The 18,994-nt window shown below is 31.9% G+C and overlaps 2 protein-coding genes, 2 long non-coding RNA genes and 1 pseudogene across 9 annotated transcripts; 4 read left to right on the forward strand and 1 right to left on the reverse strand.

Moving 5' to 3' along the window:
- The first annotated feature begins 319 nt into the window (after positions 1-319).
- Positions 320-2,927, forward strand: LOC105787040 (probable amidase At4g34880; annotated as a pseudogene).
- Positions 2,928-8,954: 6,027 nt separating this feature from the next.
- On the reverse strand, positions 8,955-16,391 carry LOC128042582 (uncharacterized). Its single transcript, XR_008198032.1, has 2 exons — positions 16,258-16,391; positions 8,955-9,353 (listed from the first exon to the last, which is right to left on the reverse strand). It is a non-coding gene; the product is annotated as an uncharacterized LOC128042582 (long non-coding RNA).
- LOC105785881 (uncharacterized) lies at positions 9,108-13,017 on the forward strand. Of its 6 annotated transcripts, none has more exons than XR_001131239.2 (8): positions 9,108-9,257; positions 10,113-10,255; positions 11,360-11,556; positions 11,643-11,887; positions 11,969-12,169; positions 12,250-12,341; positions 12,416-12,517; positions 12,667-13,017. It is a non-coding gene; the product is annotated as an uncharacterized LOC105785881 (long non-coding RNA). The 6 variants fall into 6 exon arrangements; XR_008198028.1 differs by having other exon boundaries at positions 12,250-12,329; XR_008198031.1 differs by having other exon boundaries at positions 12,250-12,324.
- Positions 16,392-16,533: 142 nt separating the features above from the next.
- On the forward strand, positions 16,534-18,702 carry LOC105785880 (probable amidase At4g34880). Its single transcript, XM_052633973.1, has 5 exons — positions 16,534-17,085; positions 17,169-17,383; positions 17,508-17,747; positions 17,858-18,056; positions 18,148-18,702. The coding sequence occupies exons 1-4, from the start codon at positions 16,534-16,536 to the stop codon at positions 17,979-17,981; spliced, it is 1,131 nt and encodes a 376-aa protein (XP_052489933.1). The 3' UTR covers positions 17,982-18,056; positions 18,148-18,702.
- LOC128031963 (probable amidase At4g34880) lies at positions 18,073-18,504 on the forward strand. Its single transcript, XM_052622987.1, has 2 exons — positions 18,073-18,084; positions 18,148-18,504. The coding sequence occupies exons 1-2, from the start codon at positions 18,073-18,075 to the stop codon at positions 18,502-18,504; spliced, it is 369 nt and encodes a 122-aa protein (XP_052478947.1).
- Positions 18,703-18,994: the final 292 nt, after the last annotated feature.

The following is an 18,994-nucleotide window of genomic DNA, read 5'->3' on the forward strand; positions in this document are numbered from 1 at the left end:
TAAATTAAAATTCTATAAACACAGAAACTAAAAATAATTAAATTAAAATCTATCTACTCTTCAATCTAATAGCAAATTTTGCGTATAATAATTTAACCAAAATTGAGGTAGCAAAAATCACTAAGTTGATTCCATTCCAAATAAGAGGGTTTATATTTATTTTAATATTTATTAACAGAAATGTATGTTTATTTTTAGTTAGTAGTATTATATAAGAAAAAAAAAACATTATGTTAAGATTTGTATTTAATATACTACTATTAGAATATAAATTGATATATCTCATTAAAAAATATAAATAATCAAACTTCTAGCCGATATATAATTAAAAGGAAAGCAAGCAGCAGAAGATGAAATGGCGGTCAAAGCTCTCCTCTTTTTACAGTGGATTATAGTCTCAGTTTTGGTTATCACTACCAAAGGTCATGACGATTTCAGTATTGAAGAAGCTACAATCGAGAGCATCCAGAGAGCTTTTGCTGAGGATAAGCTCACATAACTCCAACTGGCGATTTGTACTTGAACCGAATTCAGAATTTAAATCCCTTGCTTCGAAGTGTATTGGAAATCAATCCCCACGCCCGGGTTCAGGCAGAGGAGGCTGATCGCCAGAGGAGGAGTAACAGTCATCATCCTAGATCGTTCTCGCACGGCGTTCCGATGCTGCTTAAGGACACGATAGCGACGGATGATAAAATGAATACGACGGCAGGATCATATGCGCTGCTGGGGTCTGTGGTTGGTCAGGACGCGGGAGTGGTGGAAAAGCTCATGAATGTTGGGGCTGTTATTTTAGGGATGGCCAGCCTAACGGAGTGGTATTCTTTTCGAGCTTTGGCTAAAATTCCCAACGGCTGGTGTGCTCGAGGCGGCCAAGCGCAGTTACTTCAGGGTTTGCCTTCTCTTTGAACCTTTAACCATCTCACCTCGCCAATGAATCTTGGGCTTTGCAGAACCCTTATGTTGCAAGGGCAGATCCTTGTGGATCAAGCAGCGGATCAGCCATATCCATGGCCGCCAACATGGTGACCGTTTCACTTGGGTCAGAGACTCATGGTTCTATACTCTACCCAGCGGACTATAACTCAGTAGTACGTTTAAAGCCAACCGTTGGACTCACAAGCCGGGCTGGTGTTGTTCCCATCTCTTCCAGACAAGACACAATTGGGTATGACTTCTCGTTCAAATGACTAGTAGTACTCTTTCACAAACATGAAGCCTAATACACACACACACACTAGAATTGTGGTGTACCATTTTATTTGAATTTTCAACATCTAGAGCATATAAGAACTAAATATTTCCTTTGATGATGAGATAAAAGACCGATGGCCAGGACAGTGGCAGATGCAGTTAACTTGCTGGATGCAATTGTGGGCTTTGACCCAGAAGACAGTGAAGCAACATCGGAAGCTGCTCAATTTATTCCTGATGGCGGTTATAAACAGTTCCTCAATGAAGATGGGATCATAGGAAAAGATTGGGGGTTGTTAGACATCCATTTTTGGACACCTTAAACTGATCCACAGTTTCAACATTTGAGAATCACTTGGAATTACTCAGGTATACCAGTAATAATCCATTAACTTTGTTCAAAGCCGAAGGCTACATCTAGTCCAATATTGTCTCTGATTGGAATTTTGTCTCTCTATTTTATCGATCGAATGGGAGCATCTTGAACTGTCTGAATAGACAGAAGCCATGATTGCTGAAAAGCGAGCGCATGGCATCATGGTTGCTAAACCCAAAGCCTCTAGTATAAAGAGGATCTTGAGGGAGTCAAGGTACCGTGTTAGTTAGACCATGTGGTAGGATGCTCTCCCATAAATGACCTATATGCCATGAGTCATGGGGTTGAGTCAGACTAACGCAAAATTTTCAGTTTGCCATAGTTTTATTTGTTTAGATACTTCGGGCCACTATCACGCTGTGAACCCATCAGGGGTCTCAACAGGGTAGAGAGATAAAACCCTAACTAGGGATATTACTCGACTTGTGTGATGTATTCATAGACCTATGAATCTGCAGGACTCTTGGTAGGTAGCCGAGGCACATCGACAAGCTTCTTTATTGTTGTTTTTGCCATCTTTTTGTTGATCAATGCATGTTCAGTTGTAGTTAAGGCAATACTAATGTTTTGTTTATCCCAAATTTGATAATTACAGAGCAAGAGGGGCGAGTATGATTGATGATCTATATAATTTCAGATTCTATCAGAAGTGGTGAGCTGATGCTATTACAGGCTGAGTTCAAGAGCTCCGTAAATGAATACCTGAAAGAGCTTGCAATCTCTTCCGTGAGATCACTTGCTGACATTATTGATTTCAACCAGAATAACCCCGAGTTGGTACATATGCATATATACAAATTTGTGACTGAATTGGCTTATGCAAAGCTTATTTAATAAAATATTTAAACTGTGTATGATGCAGGAAAAGCTTGAAGAGTATGGGCAGCAGACTTTGATTGAATCAGAGAGGACAAATGGGATCTGGGAGAAAGAAAGAAAGGCAGCTGAATATCTGGAAAAGCTATCACGGGATGGCTTTGAGAAAAAGATGAAAGACTATAAACTGGACGCATTGGTGACGCCTGGTATATCACTTGCCATGACTGTGCTAGCAATAGGAGGGTACCCAGGTATTTCAGTCCCAGCCGGGTACCAAAGCGTTGGGATGCCCTTTGGGATTTACTTTGGAGGGTTGAAGGGTTCGGAACCCAAGCTAATTGAGATGGCTTATGCTTTTGAACAGGCTACGAGGCTAAGAAAACCTCCTCCTCAATTCTTTCAACTAACCAACCACTTTCTCTTTGGAACCGTTTAATACATTTGATGTTTTACTACATAGTTTAGATTATGTCAGCGAAAATTATAATTATATATTTATAAAATCAATATAAATAATAAATGGTTAACTTTAAATGTATTATAAGAACATTTTATTTTATATAAAAATATAAATAAAAATACTTTTAAAATAATATAATTTACTTTGTAAAAGTAAAATATTTTATTTTTTACAATCAAATTAGTACTTGATGAATTAGCGATTTTAACTCGATAAAAAACTTTATAATAAGTATAGATTTGATATATTGACGATAAATTGATATTAAATTTAGTTATTAATTTTTGTTTTGTTAATTTAGTTATTTCCATTAAATCAATTTCACATTTAATCGTTTCACTATTAAAATAAGTTTGGTCATCAAATGGAAGGCTAACTTAGGATGGTTATTAAAAATTTAATAAATTCAACTTTCAATATTAAACATTTTATCAATTTATATTGATTCTAAAACTTTAAAAGTATAAATTAAAATCCTTTTTTCAAAAAATTATAAAAATATATTTAAAATATTAAATTTCATATATTTCCACAACTTTTCTTTTTCATTTTCATTTGTTCTCTTTTGTCACGTTATTCTTTCTCTTTTAAAAATTTTACTGTAAGAGAAGGTAAAGAAGACAACTAATTATAATTTTATTATCAATTTGATTTATAGATACGGGATAAAATTATAATTATAAAAGCTTTAGAAAAATCTTATTATGTATAAATTATAATTATTAGTTAAATTTATAGTTTTCAAATATAATGTGAACGAAAGAAAACTAATATGGATACGCTAACTGTTATGTCGGACATAATTTGAATAGAAAATTATTTTTGAAACATAAATAAAATTTGTTTTCAGTTGGAATTGACCTTTTAAAAAAATACTTTTTGGTAGAAAAAACTTTTAGACTAATTGGTAATAGATCTTTTTATTTTTGGTGTTGAAGAGGAATAAAAAATAATAATAAACAATGAGGGTTTACAAAGTAATGAACCCTATTTAAGGTTTGATGCTGCCACGTTGCCAACCGACACCCTTAAATGCTTTAGCCAATCAAATGGGAAATTTGCATACCAAGTCCCTAGATATTTTAGGTCATAACATTTTAATTTGGTGTCGCCTTGTAGCAAATGCTTATTTTCGTAATTAATCTGTTCTCATGTCATTTTTGTAATTAATTATTTTTTATATTATTTGGGGTGAAAAGCCATTTTTAAATACATTTTAAAGAAAATTTGGGCTTTTCTAAAAAAGTAACCTAAATTTTTTGATTAATTATGAAAATGGTCCAACTTAAAAACCATGGGCGTAAATGACCTCATTTATACAGTGCTTGCCAATGCTGCCAGACACACCAACGGCACTGGCCCCATCATCAGCCAATGATTGCTTTCTTTAAAAAAACTAGTGGTGCCGCCTGATAAATTGGCGATATCGAATTGAAGTATGGTTATAAAAAACGTTTAGGGACTTGATGAAACAGTTATCATTTTTAGATTGGCTGAAAAAGGTTGCTACCTGTTAACACGGTGACACCAAATTAAATACTTTTCAACTTTTTGTCTATTTGCATGTTAGGTTTGTCTCCTTTTGAAATTAAATTTAAATAGCCCTTAAAAATATAAAAATAACAAAAATAAATCCTCCTCATTTTTTTTTATTTTTCTAAAAACAATAAACTTAAAAATTATGTAAGATTCTTATTTAAATTACCTAAATATAAACTTGGGGAAATTTTTGAGGATATATTTAGGTAATTTAAATAAAAATTTTATATAATTTTAAATTTTATTGTTTTGAAAAAATGAGAAAGGGTTTGTTTTTGTTGTTCTTATATTTTAAGGGCTATTTAAATTTAGTTTCAAAAGGGATAAACCTAACCTGCAAATAGACAAAAAATTGAAAAGCATTTTTTCATCCAATTTAAAAAGGGTAATTGCTTCGTCAAGTCCCTAAACGTTTTATACAACCACACTTCAGTTTGGTGCTGTCAATTTATCAAGCGAATTGGCAAATGATGAGGGACCGGTGCCATCGGTGTTTCTGACGGCACTGAAAAACACTGTAGAAATCGAGTAATTTAGGTACATGATTTTTAAGTTGGATCACTTTTGTAATTAATTAAAAGATTTGGGTTACTTTTATAAAAAAAACACAGGAAATATTGGCTTTTCTTTACGTGTGCAATCATTTTATTGGTTGATATAGCAATTTTTTAACGGAAATGTCAAATGGCCTAAAGTAATAGATGGAATAATTAAGTGATCAATGAAGTTCTTAAATTGAGAATGTGTATAATAAAAATTAGACCAAAATAAATATTAAATCTTATATTTTGTATTAAAATTTTGTTTACTTCTTAAATTATTTGATTAACCTAAATATTTAATTTTAATTTAATTTGAAATATTTAACGTACTCTATTAACTCTAATTGAGAGTGAGAATGTGATTTTATTAGAAACTAAATAGTAGTAATTTTTCAAGATTTTATTAAAATGCAATTATTTAAAATTTAATTATGGAAAAATCTAGTTTATTCATATTTACTCTGAATTTTATTATTACATAAACAATACAAACACTGGTACAATATAATTACAAATACAAATTCGAACAATATAAAGCACAACAAACTGAGTAATAGAAAAGAACTAGACAAATGCACATATAAGAACCTGCAAACTCATATATTATAAATGCATATAATAAAACTCAAACTTAGATACCCAAGAATTAATTATTTAAATTTTAATTAAAAATTTAAATTAGTTGGAAATTCTAAACATTATATATCTATTTAATTTACCTTAAAATGATTTTTTTAAGAAACTAAATAGTAGTAATTATTTAAGATGTAATTCTTGTAAAAGTCTAAGTCACTGTTCTTATTTATCTACTTGGAGTTCAATTAGACATTGATAATTTAAAATGTTAGTATGCAGTCTTAATTTATTAATGTACAAAAATTATAAATACTACTCATTCTTTTAATATTAATAACCGTAACATGTCAGGTGTTCACTTTGTCGAAAATTTAAATTTCCACGTAAGATTATCTAAAATATTTGTATACCTTACTTTATAATATCTAATTATCTATATTATATATTAAGCTCTATCTGAACAGATTGCACGACATGCAAATATTTATTTACATGGCTGGTTGGCTGCTCTAGCGGTTCATGTGTTGTGCAGCAGTTGAATGTTGGTGGCGGTGATCATGTACCATTAATAGGGTTGTGTTTGCTGAGAGTGGGGTTATAGGTTGGGCTGCACTTGTGAGGTACGATTTGTGTCAATTTGTTCGGGGCATCTTTGGCTTTAAGTAATTTGTATCATTACATCGCTAAAACCAAGGATGGATCCTCCTTCAAACTTTCAGATTCTTAAATTTTATAATGTATTTTAGATTTGATATCCATATTATATAACATTCGTCTCCTTTAATTAAATTGTATTTTATATAATTCATTTTTTTAAATCATAAGGTTATATTTTATATTAATAAAGTATTTTTCAGTTTTTAATTATATAACTTTAATAAAAATAATTAAATATTAATTATGATAGGCCTTGAAAGATTAAACTTAAATGCCCAATATGAACTTTAAAGTCAAATTTCAAAATTAATTGATTTGGCTCATACCCGGAATTAATGATGAGAAAGTGAAGTTACTTGTTCTTAGCTCCACTTTGGATCCACGTGATAATTACAAAGCTTTTTGGGTGGAAGATATCTGCAAGTTTATGAATGATTTTTATCTGGACAATTTTACGGAGCAATAAAAACTACACATGAAGATTCAATTGGAGTTTTTTCAACTTGATGCTTATCAAAGCACAGAGTTGCAGAAAGCTACTACAGTTGCAGAAAGATATCTGCAAGTTTATGAATGATTTTTATACGGACAATTTTACGGAGCAATAAAAATTACACATGAAGATTCAATTGGAGTATTTTCAACTTGATGATCATCAAAGCACAGAGTTGCAGAAAGCTACTACAGTTGTTGAGTTGTGTCAAGTACTAGCTAAGACAAAAGTACAGTATTTATCCTCTTCTTGCACTACAACAAAACAGGTTTTTAGCGACGTTTATAGCGGCGCTTGAACCAAAAACGCCGCAAAAGTTGTACATTAGTGGCTCTAGTATGAAAACGCCGCAAAAAGTCAAGCATTAGCGGCGTTTCTGAAACAAACGTCGCTATAGGTCGAGCATTAGCGGTGCTTTTTGAAAAACGCCGCTATAGATTGAGCATTAGCGGCGCTTTTTGAAAAACGTCGCTATAGATCAAGCATTAACGACGCTTCTCGAAAAACGCCGCTATAGATCGAGCATTAGCGGCGCTTTTCAAAAAGCGCCGTAAAAAAGTTGAGCAAAACACGTTGTTGAGCTTTAGTGGCATTAGCGACGCTTTTTTAAAACACGCCGCAATAGATCGAGCATTAGCGGCGCTATTTGAAAAACGCCACTATAGATCAAGCATTAGAGGCACTTTTTGGAAAACGCCGCAAAAAAGTTGAGTAAAACGATGTTGTTGAGCTTTAGTGGCATTAGAGGCGCTTTTTAAAAAACGCCGCAATAGATCGAGAATTAGCGGCGCTTTGTCGAAAAATGCCGCTATAGATCTAGCATTAGCGGCGCTTTTTGGAAAAACGCCGCAAAAAAGTTGAGCAAAACGTTGAGCTTTAGTGGCATTAGCGGCACTTTTGTAAAAAACGCCGCAATAGATCGAGAATTAGCGGCGTTAGTTGAAAAATACGCTATAGATCGAGCATTAGCGGCACTTTTCGCAAAACACCGCAAAAAAGTTGAGCAAAACGACGTCATTTGTTGTTGAGCTTTAGTGGCATTAATGATGTTTTTGATAAAAACGTCGCAAAAAATTTATTTTATTTTAGGGTTTAGGGTTTAGTATTAAGGTTTAATGTCTATGGTTTAGGGTTTTAGGGTTTATGATATAATATTTATTATTTTGGGATTAGAGTTTTGAGTTTAGAGTTTATGGTTTATAGTTTAGAGTTTGGGGTTTGGGGTTTATTATTTTATAGTTAGAGTCTTAGTATTATTCATGGTTTTAAGGGTTAGGCTATTAGGGTTTAAGGGTTAGGGTTTTTGATAAAATGACAAAAATCAATTTATTTTAGAGTTTAGGTAAGCAATAAGATTCTTTTTAATTACTTTTGTCCTTTGTAATATATATTTAGGGTTTAGGGTGTAAGTTTATAGTTTAGGGTTTAAGGTTTAAGGTTTATGATTTAGTGTTTATGATTTAGGGTGTAGGTTTATGGTTTAGTGTTTATAGTTTAGGGTTTAGTGTTTATAGTTTATGGGTTATGGGGCTTAAGGTTTAGGGTTTAAAGTTTATAGTTTAGAGTTTAAGAGTTTAGGATTTATGGTTTAGTGTTTAGGGTCTAATTTTAAACAAAACGGCGCCGTTTTGCTTTCTGTATTCTCACCCATCATCCAAGTGACCTTTATGTATTCTTTTCGACAACTCATGCACTCTTTCATCCTCTTCTATTTATTATTTAACTAGTTTCTATATATTAATTAAAATACAATTTATTTTTAATTTAATATTTAAAATCTTCAGAAAAAATTAATGACACGTAGAAAAAACTTGAAAGTAAAAACATAGAAAAATATATGTTAAAAATGAAAAGAATTAAAATACTATTATTTAAAAAAATTTTAAAGTGTTTTGGATATATGACTGATTAAGTTTTTAATTTATATATTAAATAATTTGTTGTATAATTGTAAAAGAGATAATATGAATTTTAATATATTAAAATTATCATTATAATCTTTTAAAGCTTTTTTTCATATTTTGAAATTTTTGTTTTGTTTTTGTTTTCTTACATAAAAATTATATACAAAATTTAAAATTTATCTAATTCTTTTAAATATTACTTAAATTTTCAAAATTATTTCTTTAAAATTGATATGAATTATATAATAATTAAATATAAAATTATAAAAAAGTCAATCATTAGCGACGTTTATGAGAAAAAAGCCACAAAATATAAGCAATAGTAGTGTTTGGACCAAAAAGACCGCAACTATGTATTAAATTTTTTCAAAACGATATCTTTTCACTACAGTAATTTAATTTTTTAGTGGCGTTTGTATAAGCATTTAAAATGACATGACATTTTCTTTTACTCTAATTTTAGTTTGGCAAATGTACAAGAACCAAAAACTTGATAATAATAATAAAAACAAAAATCCGTCTAAAAGTAAAACCCCAAATCACAGCCCGCTGTCTCTTCTTCGCTGCTGGAGCTTCAGTTTCGTCCTCGTCGGTGTGCCTGCTCGTTGGTGCCGCCCTTGTATGGTTCTTCTCTGCTGGTCGAACTTCAATTTCTTCTCTCTTGTCGTGGTGTACTTCATACGCGGGATTGACGAAGGTGAAGTATTTAGTCCTTTTGTAACATTCTAATTAATCGAATCTGAATGAGTTAAAATTTTGATGTGTGACTTCAGTCGGCGCTCTTCAATTTCCTCTATTGTATACGCCGACCATTGCAAAAAAAAAAAAAAAACAACAACAACAACAAAGAAATTAAAAGATAAGAGAAGGGAAAACATTTGATTTCTAACTAGTCTGTTTTCAATTTTTGCCTTCTCTCGTCTTCGAGTATTAAAATTTATTGTCTTATGACTTATTCCTTTTTTGATGGAAATGTTGTCTTTTGGCTTGAGTTTCTTTGATACATTTTTGCAAAATAATTGACTGTTTTGGGTGGCAACTGGCAAGGCAACAAATATAGTCACAATTTTATAGTTGTAAATTTAGCATTGGCGAAGTCGGAAGTAGAGTTGTCAATCTTTGTAAGAAAAAAAATACTTTATTTTTTTAATCATGCGCACATCTTCTTAGATGACTTCAACTTGATTCCTATCTCCATCAAGTAGAGTTCTCTGCATAAAAAATGGCTTGTTACGTTGGCTTCTTAGGAATTGCTGTTCTAATTTAGCAATTTGGTTGTCTTGTTATGTTGTCTGCTGGTGTACTGAGATGAATTTGATGCTGAAATTTTATCTGAATTTTGGGTCTGTAAGGGTGCTTGTTGTAATTGAATTTCAGTAGTTTTGTTTTGACAACACTGCTTTATTAATAAACTTATTTTGCTTTTCTAAAGCATGATATGTTTGTTTTTTAATCAGTTAAACATAATTTTAATTGTTTATATGTATACATATCAGTGAATTATGAAGTTTGGTATTTTTTGTCATGCTAAGTTCTTCATTTTTTGGGTCAGATTTAATTTAGGTTTGCTTTAGTTTTGCGGGTTAGCTTCAAAGCTTGATGACATTGAAAAATTATTCAAGTATTTTAGTGTAAAGTTTGGGTTTTCTTCAAGGAGAGACGTGGAATTGAAAAGCTGGAGTGTTGGCGATTGAGGTTAGTCTCTATTATTGTTGTTATATTCTTTTCTACATCTAAATTCAAAATCACCTAATACAAAATATGATTCTTCTTATTACTGTTTGTACTTTTATATTTCCTCAACAAGGTCTAATTTTAGTTTATAGAAGCAATAAACCTATGTAGTAAACAGTGGATGTAGTAAACCCATTTTAGTCTAATTTCAAAGGGTTTTGAATTTCCATTTTAGTTTATAAATTTTCAAGTTTATTACTGTACATTTTGAACTTGTGCAATTTTTTTTGCAATCAATTAGTTGCACTATTTGAACTTGTAATTTTGCTATTTAAATATTGACATGATTTTTCAATATTTTGACTAAAAATGTTAATTTATTATATGATTAAATGCTATCTTTTGACTAAAAGTATATATTTAATACTAATTAATTTTTATATTAATAATGTTTGATTTTAATATTTAATATTTTTAAATGTTTTTAAAACTTATAAAATATATATCATAACTTACATAACTTACATAACTTACATAAATATATATAAAACTTACATAACTTACGAATTTTAAAGAATTAAAAAAAACTTTGGATATTAACTTAATAACTTATATATATCATATCATAACTTACATAACTCACATAACGTACATAACTTAATAACTTATATATATCATATCATAACTCATATAACGTACATAGTAACTTATATATATCATATCATAACTTACATAACTCACATAACTTACATAATACATAAATATATATCATATCATAACTTAATTATACTTATAAATAAACAACTTACCCATGTAAATTATTATCAACTTTAGACTTCAAGAACTACGAAATGGATAAGACTTGGATGAATTTGTCAAGGGTAAGCAACGACTATCGAAATAGAGTACAAACTTTTCTAAATTTTGCATTTCAAAATGCAAGCCAAAAGAATATGATTCTTTGCCCATGTAAGAAGTGTGGCAACATCAATTGGGATTTTCGTGAAGTTGTCTACGAACATCTAATTGTAGATGGGTTTATTCGGGGTATATAAAATGGATTTTCCATAGAGAGTGCACACTTAGTAGAACATCTTCAATGATTAATCCGACTTATCCTCATAGTGCTTACCATCAGCCTGTTAGAGAAGATGACATGGAAGGTATGTTGCGGGATGCATTTAATATGTGCAGTCATGGTTTGTGAGATCTAAGTATTGTTCAAAATACTCCAAATTCGGAAGAAACAAATAGTGAACAACAGACTGCTATTGGATCTTCAAATGTTCCGAATACACCTGACAAACTTGCAGAAATTCAAAGTAATGTTAAATTTAATTTACATGCGTGTTGACTTTTATTATTGATTTCTTTTTCAAATTCTTATATTATAATATACCATTTTCAGCTAAAAGTGGTGGGACGCACAGAGGTCGAGGACGTACGCTACTTAAAGATTTATATGAGTTAAATCCTGTCGAGCGTGTCAAAGTATCTAGAAACAATCTTGGTCAGCCTGTTGGATCAGAAGCTCGACTTTTAGCAGGATATTTGGGTATTATAGCATAAAATGCCAATATGTTGCCTATCAACTACGAGTCATGGCATCAAATGTCTGATAGTAACAAAAATGAAGCTCTCGATAATATTAAGGTAACAAAACGTGAATGTAATTTATAATACTTTAGTTTAAGTTTCATTTATATTTACTTTCTAAACTTGTGTTTTTTGTAGGAGAGATTTGCTTTAGAGGTCTCGGATAATTATGTCAAGAAGGTATTGGGAAAAAAATGGAGAGACCATAAAAGCACTTTAAAGAAAGAATATTTTAAGAAAAATATAAGCCTCGAAGAGAAATTGCGAAATGTTCCACCGGGAATGCTGAGATACCAATGAGAAGATGCGGTTAGATTTTGGAATTCAAAGAAAGGAGAGGTATTACGTACTTCCAAACTCTGATAATTATTTTGGTTTATAGTATTTACTATATACGTAATAATAATTTCATAATGTAGGATCGTGAACGAGTTGGAACAAGCAGCAGGCAAAAACAGAAATTCACTCACACAGCTGGGTCGAAAGTTTTGCTTGTATAGTTGAGGCCGATGTATTTTGAATTTATTAATTGTGTCAAATATTTATTACTTTCTATTAAATAATATTTTTACTACTATATTGTAGGAACTATCGTCTGGTCAAAAAGTTGGACGCCTTCAGCTTTTTGACATTACACATAAGAAGAAAGATGGATCTCCTATGACTTCTAAAGCTGCAAAAATTATGGTATGTTTACTTAATAAAATTTGAATTATTTTAAATATTTATAATTTTTAATTATAATGGTTTAATTCGTCGTTTGTAATGCAAATAATGTTATGCTGCATTTATTTTTATTATATATTTCGTTTCTAACTTTTTGATTGATTTATTAGGAGAAACTAAATGATAAAATGGCGGACTGTGAAGCGATTGCTTCGAGTGATAGTTCTATTAATGTTGACGACATTGATAACTGGATTATTATTGAAGTTTTGGGTCCTGAAAGGCATGGTTGGGTTCGATTTCAAGGATCTTTTATTAACCCAACCTAATATTTTGGATCCAGCTCGCAGCAATACATGCCTTCGAGGAGTTAGGCTCAAGCTGAAGTTCAGAGGTTAAGAGATCAGATGGCTCAGATGCAAGTGAGCACAGTTGAGTTAATTGCTCAACTTAAAGCGGAGGCAGCATCGAGAGAAGCTGAGGTTCAAAGAAAATATGAAGAACTCTAGCTACAACTTAAAGCGGATCGATGGCGAGGGAAGCAGAGCGAGTAGAAGCGAGAAATACGACGACTCCACTCTGACTTCAAAATATGATGAATATGTTTCAGCAGTCGCAAAATCTGTCATCTTAGACATGTGTTTTCTTATTGTAAGAATATTTTTAACATTGTAACTTTTAACATTATTGTAAGAATATTTTGAATTATACTTCAGTTATCAATTTATATTATATATCTTTCGTTGAATTTGAAGTATCATTTAGATTTTCTGTTTTTGATTGGATTTCATGCTACAAGAAGGGTTGTATATGGATGAAAATTGAATGTTACAAATTTACCAAAGTTAGTGGCGTTTTTTCATAAACGCCGCTGAAAAACGGTACTTTTAGCGGTGTTTCAGCGGCGTTTGTGATAAAAGCGCCGTTAAAGATCATGTTCTTTAACGGTATTTGTGAAATCACTAAAAGTCATTCTCTATAGCGGCATTTGTGATAAAAGCGTTGCTGAAGGTCATGTTCTTTAGCGGTGATAAAAGTGCCGCTAAAGGTCATGTTCTATAACGGCATTTTTTTTCACATAAACGCCGTAAAATTTAGCGGCATTGTCTATAGCGGCGCTTGTGGCCTAAAAAAACGCCGCTAAAAGCCTGTTTTGCTGTAGTGTGATAGAATTTTTCGTCTTGTGCTAACTCTTCCTGTGTCTACTGCAACAATCGAATGAGCATTTCCAACTATAAAAATTATGAAGACAAGGCTTCACAACATAATGGAGGATGATTTTTTTAACTTACTTGGTGGCATATATCGGAAAAGAAATAGCTCGAGAATTTTCAACAGATTCTATCATTGATGAGTTCAATCTTATGAAAAAACGGAGGGTACAATTTAGGATGCCTAGTATTGAGAAATAAGATTAAAGCCAAGTTTTTTTAATTGAATTTTTGGAATTATAATGATATTTACGAAATTTTTAGTATAGTATTAGTTATTATTTTTGCATATTGGAAAGAGATGTCGATATTATATAGTGTGATTTTTTTCTTTAAATTTTTACGTTAAATTGTTCATTCTTTTTAAAAAATACTAAATTGTATAGTGTGATTTTTTTTCTTTAAATTTTTTACAGTTAAAATGTTCATTCTTTTAAAAAAAATACTAAATTGATTTATTTGATAAGAAAAAAAGTATCCGAGAAGAACTGACATTTTTTACGTTAAAAAAAAGGTTGTTCAAATTTAGAAGTTTTGTCCCCCTAGATTAAAATCCTGGATCCATTCCTGTATTCAGGTGCAACAGTTGTTACCATCATTAAAATTAATCTATTAAATTCTCTGGTGTGAAATTTTATTTTATTTAAAAATATTCACTTGATAGTCATATAACAATAAAAATATCGTTAAAGATATTTATTATGATTTTTCTTAAAACACTAATTTGAAATTGTCTCAATAAAATAATTTTTTCTGTTGAAATAGTGTTCTTGAGAAAATCGGCGTCAACATTTTGATTGAAATAATTAACAATATTAACTATTTAGATTAACTAATGACATTATAAAAGTATATGGACAAAATTATGTCAAAATTAAACTATAAGGATTAAATCTCAAGTTTTAGCATAGCCTAGAGGTCAAATTTGAAAATTGACCATTGTCTTATAATATAAAAAAAGCCACGTAAAACTAAAAGAAAAAAAAAAGCCACGTGTCAATCTCTAAAACTCTTAAGGTATTCAAATTGTCTATAACCACGTAATGTTTTAACCGAAGAATTAACTATATTAACTATTTAGACTAATTAAAAACATTATAAAAGTATAGAGGTCAAATTATGTTAAAAATAAAAGTATATAGATTAATTCTCAAAATTAAGTATATTAAAGGGATGAAATATGATATTTGACCATTTTGTATAAAATGCAAGAAGGGGGCAGTGAGCTTGCCACGTGGTAGCAGAAGGAAGGCATATATAAGTATATAATAAATGTCGGACTTATCATTAAAGTGAATTTAAAATTTTAAAATTTTGGAGAAATTTGAAATTAAGGTATTTAATTTTTTTTTCTTTTGAGAAATAGGAGGGATAGATAATAGCTAGACCTGCTCGTCCGGCTCGAAGGCTTGCCTGAAAAGTGTAAAGGTTTAGGCAAAAATACAGGCTCAAAAAATAGACTTGGATAAAAAAATAAGGCCAGTTTAAAAAAGAGGTCAGGCTTCGGGTAAAACATTTTTGACCCGAGCCTGCCCCAGATTCACAAAAGGACAAAAAAAAGTTGTTTTTTTTTTTGTTGTTTTAATGTTATTTTCTTATTGTTTTCTCCCTATTTTACTACCATTTCCTATTATGTTATTACTATTTTATTGTTATTGTTTGGATATTGTATAACAAATTTTTTCTTTTTGTTAATTTTTTTATTTGTTTTAGAGACATTTGCTTGTTAAGTTGTATCTATCTTAGTGTTATTTAAGTATACATATTTTTTAAAATTTATTTTCAATTTATTGGGAAATATTTATTTTAATATTTTTAGTATTTTTAATGTATTATATACATTTAAAAATTATATAAAAATAATATAAAAAATTAATACAAGCGAGCTAGACCCGAATTTTAGCATTTTTATTCGAACTGAATTTAGATAAAATTTTAAGCTCAATTTTTAGGCCAAGCCTAAATCCAAACAGAATAAACATGCTTAAATTTTTAATTGGACCCGACCTGACTTATGAGCGCGGCCAATAGAAAGCCTACTAAAATGGAGTCCTAAATAATCAACGAGCAGGATATCTATGATATCTCACTAAAAGCTCAAAGTTACTCAATTGGACGAAGGCGTTTTATTTGTTAGCTTATTTGACTCACGTTATTTTTTATAAGCAAATAAGATGTAATTTACTGTGCCACATACCCATGATCGAATTTAGTATGAGGTTGAGATTATGATTTTCATAAGCAGATAGATTTTTAGGAAATGATATATCATGTCACATAATCATGATGGAATTTATTTTGAGATAATCGAGCTGTTTGGAGTATAAATAAGTTGTTGTGACCCACATATGGGTACCAAAATAAAAGGAAATAAATAAATGATATTGTTTTGGTGAAGGAATATTATTTTTGGGGGTGCTGAATGCTGATGAACTTGAGAATAGGTTGTCTTTACCAGGAAAATAGTTGGTAAAGATCCAAATTAAACAGTACTACAATTTATTCACCGGAAATGGACGGCAAACAGTAAGGATGTTGTTGACAGCTTACCTAAACAGAATTAGATGATTGATTACAGTGTTCCCAAGTGCTTGAACGTTTCTCATCGGAATCAGTTCGCCATCTATAATTTGTCCACGGAAATGGTCACCACTCTCAACCTACCAGCTTACAAAGAAAAGGTCCCTGTTTCATTCATTATAAAATAACGTTTTCTGATTGAATACTGTCAGAACCCCTGGATGGTACCTATATATAGGATAGGAATTTGGGATCTAAATCAAACAGAAAAAGTAAAAGTCTTAAGTCCTCCATTGCAGCTTACCAATGGCTTCCAGTTCTTCTCTAAGAAGCTGTTCCTTGTTCCTGTTTTTGATTCTTTCATCCATATTTTCATTAGGGTTTTCCACCCGCACCATTACAAACTATACATTCTCGATCAGAGAAGCGACGATCAAAGATATAAAACTAAGTTTTGAGAGAAACCAACTCACCTCGAGGCAACTTGTCCAGTACTATCTCAGAGAAATCGCCAGGCTCAATGGGCTCCTTAAAGGAATCATAGAAGTGAACCCTGATGCATTGCTCCAAGCTGATGCTGCAGATAAAGAAAGGAAGTGTAAAGTAAATGGTTCACTGCCTAACTTGCATGGTATTCCCATTCTGCTCAAGGATAACATTGCTACAAAAGATAAGCTGAACACCACCGCTGGCTCGTTTGCATTGCTCGGGTCAGTCGTGCCCAGAGATGCAGGGGTAGTGGAGAAACTGAGAAAAGCTGGAGCAATCATTCTGGGTAAGGCTAGCTTGAGTGAGTGGGCTAATTTTAGGTCAACTACTGCAACCAGTGGCTTTAGTCCAAGAGGTGGCCAGGGAAAGGTGAGTTAAATGAATAATTCCCAAGATTTTAGCTAGTGTGTGAATAACACGAGTAATAAGGCCTGTTCTGTAATGCCGTGCAGAATCCTTATGTCTTGTCTGCAACTCCGTGTGGGTCAAGTAGTGGATCAGCAATATCAGTGGCTGCAAACTTGGTAACAGTATCATTAGGGACTGAGACTGACGGTTCCATCCTATGTCCCTCCAGTTTTAACTCAGTGGTGGGCCTAAAACCTACAGTTGGTCTCACCAGCCGAGCTGGGGTCATTCCAGTTACTCCGAGACAGGACACCATTGGGTTAAGTTCTCTTTTATGCTACTCCATTTTTACTGTTGTTTTGGGTGATTTTGATTCTTCTTTGTGATGTTATTAATGACTGAAAACTCCAACAAATGTGCCTCTGCCCTATTGGTTTCAACAGGCCTATCTGCAGGACAGTGTCGGATGCTGTTTATGTTCTTGATGCCATTGTAGGGTTCGATTCTAATGATGAAGCAACTAGACATGCGTCGTACTATATCCCACCTGGTGGCTACAAACGATTCCTTAACCCCTATGGGCTCAAAGGAAAGAGATTGGGGATAGTGAGAAATCCATTTTTCAAAATTGCTCAAGGATTGGGGTTGGGTCAGACTTTTGATAACCATTTACATACACTAAGGTATAAAGAAGACAGTTATAAAATTAATAAGACTCTTGGAATGACCGATTTTAGTCTAAATGGCTAATGGGTTAATCACTAAAACAGTAAAAACTTTCTTATAAATTCAGGCGACAAGGTGTCATTGTTGTAGACAATTTACAAATAGCCAACATTGATGTTATATTAAATGTCAGCGCAAGTGGTGAAGCAGTAGCCATCGTAGCAGAGTTCAAATTGTCCTTGAACGCCTAGCTCAAGGAGTTGGTGGCTTCCTCGGTGCGATCACTGGCAGATATTATAGCTTTCAACCTGAAATTCCCTGATTTGGTGGGTATTATAGATCATGAAGTCTATGGTTATATGCATTATTTCAAGATGCATACTGGATGTTGGTTAATAAGGTGGGCAAGCATTGCAGGAATTGACAGATAAAATAGGCCAAGATATCTTCTTGGCAGCCCAAGCCACAAATGGGATTGGTGCTCAAGAGAAGGCAGCATTAGCAAATTTGGAAAATCTTTCAAAAAATGGGTTGGAGAAGTTGATGAGAGATTACAAGCTAGATGCAGTGGTGACTCCAAGGGCAGATGCTTCTTCTGTTTATGCAATTGGAGGGTTCCCAGCAATTATTGTCCCAGCTGGATATGATAGCCAAGGGGTGCCTATTGGCATTTCATTTGGGGGACTGAAGGGATCGGAGGGCAAGCTAATTGAGATCGCATATGCCTTTGAGCAAGCTACTAAGATTAGGAAACCTCCTTCATTCAAACCTTGAAAAATCAAATAGAAATATGCCACTTTATTCAACCTATGAAATAAACTACTTATTCTGAATTAATTAATTTTCTATATTTTTCTTCATTTTTTTCATAGTAGTTTTTCTTATTAAATTTTCATTGCATCTTCTCTTGTGTAATGATCCTCCATGCTAGAGTCAGCCACTATATAAGAAAGAGAATATTTTACTTTCAAACACATGCATATACAGACTTAGTTTTTGTTGTTTTCTTGATGGAATAGTTTGGGACCCCATTTTGGCTGTCTAGAAGATTTGTCAATTTTAGCATATTGTCAACAGAGTATGCCATCTAAAACTCATTTAAAATGTGCTTTTGTAAGGGATGTTTCGACGCGTATTGAGGAAAGAAAGAAGATGGCATATGGTTCACATAATAAAAGATTATTTGGCATATCAGGTTACTTTGTTTTTTTTCTGTTGGCTGTAATGTCATACTATCTTGTTTTCTTAATTGAATATAATATTA

Source organism: Gossypium raimondii, chromosome 1 (genome assembly GCF_025698545.1).
Source record: "Gossypium raimondii isolate GPD5lz chromosome 1, ASM2569854v1, whole genome shotgun sequence".
Taxonomy (NCBI): Eukaryota; Viridiplantae; Streptophyta; class Magnoliopsida; order Malvales; family Malvaceae; genus Gossypium; species Gossypium raimondii.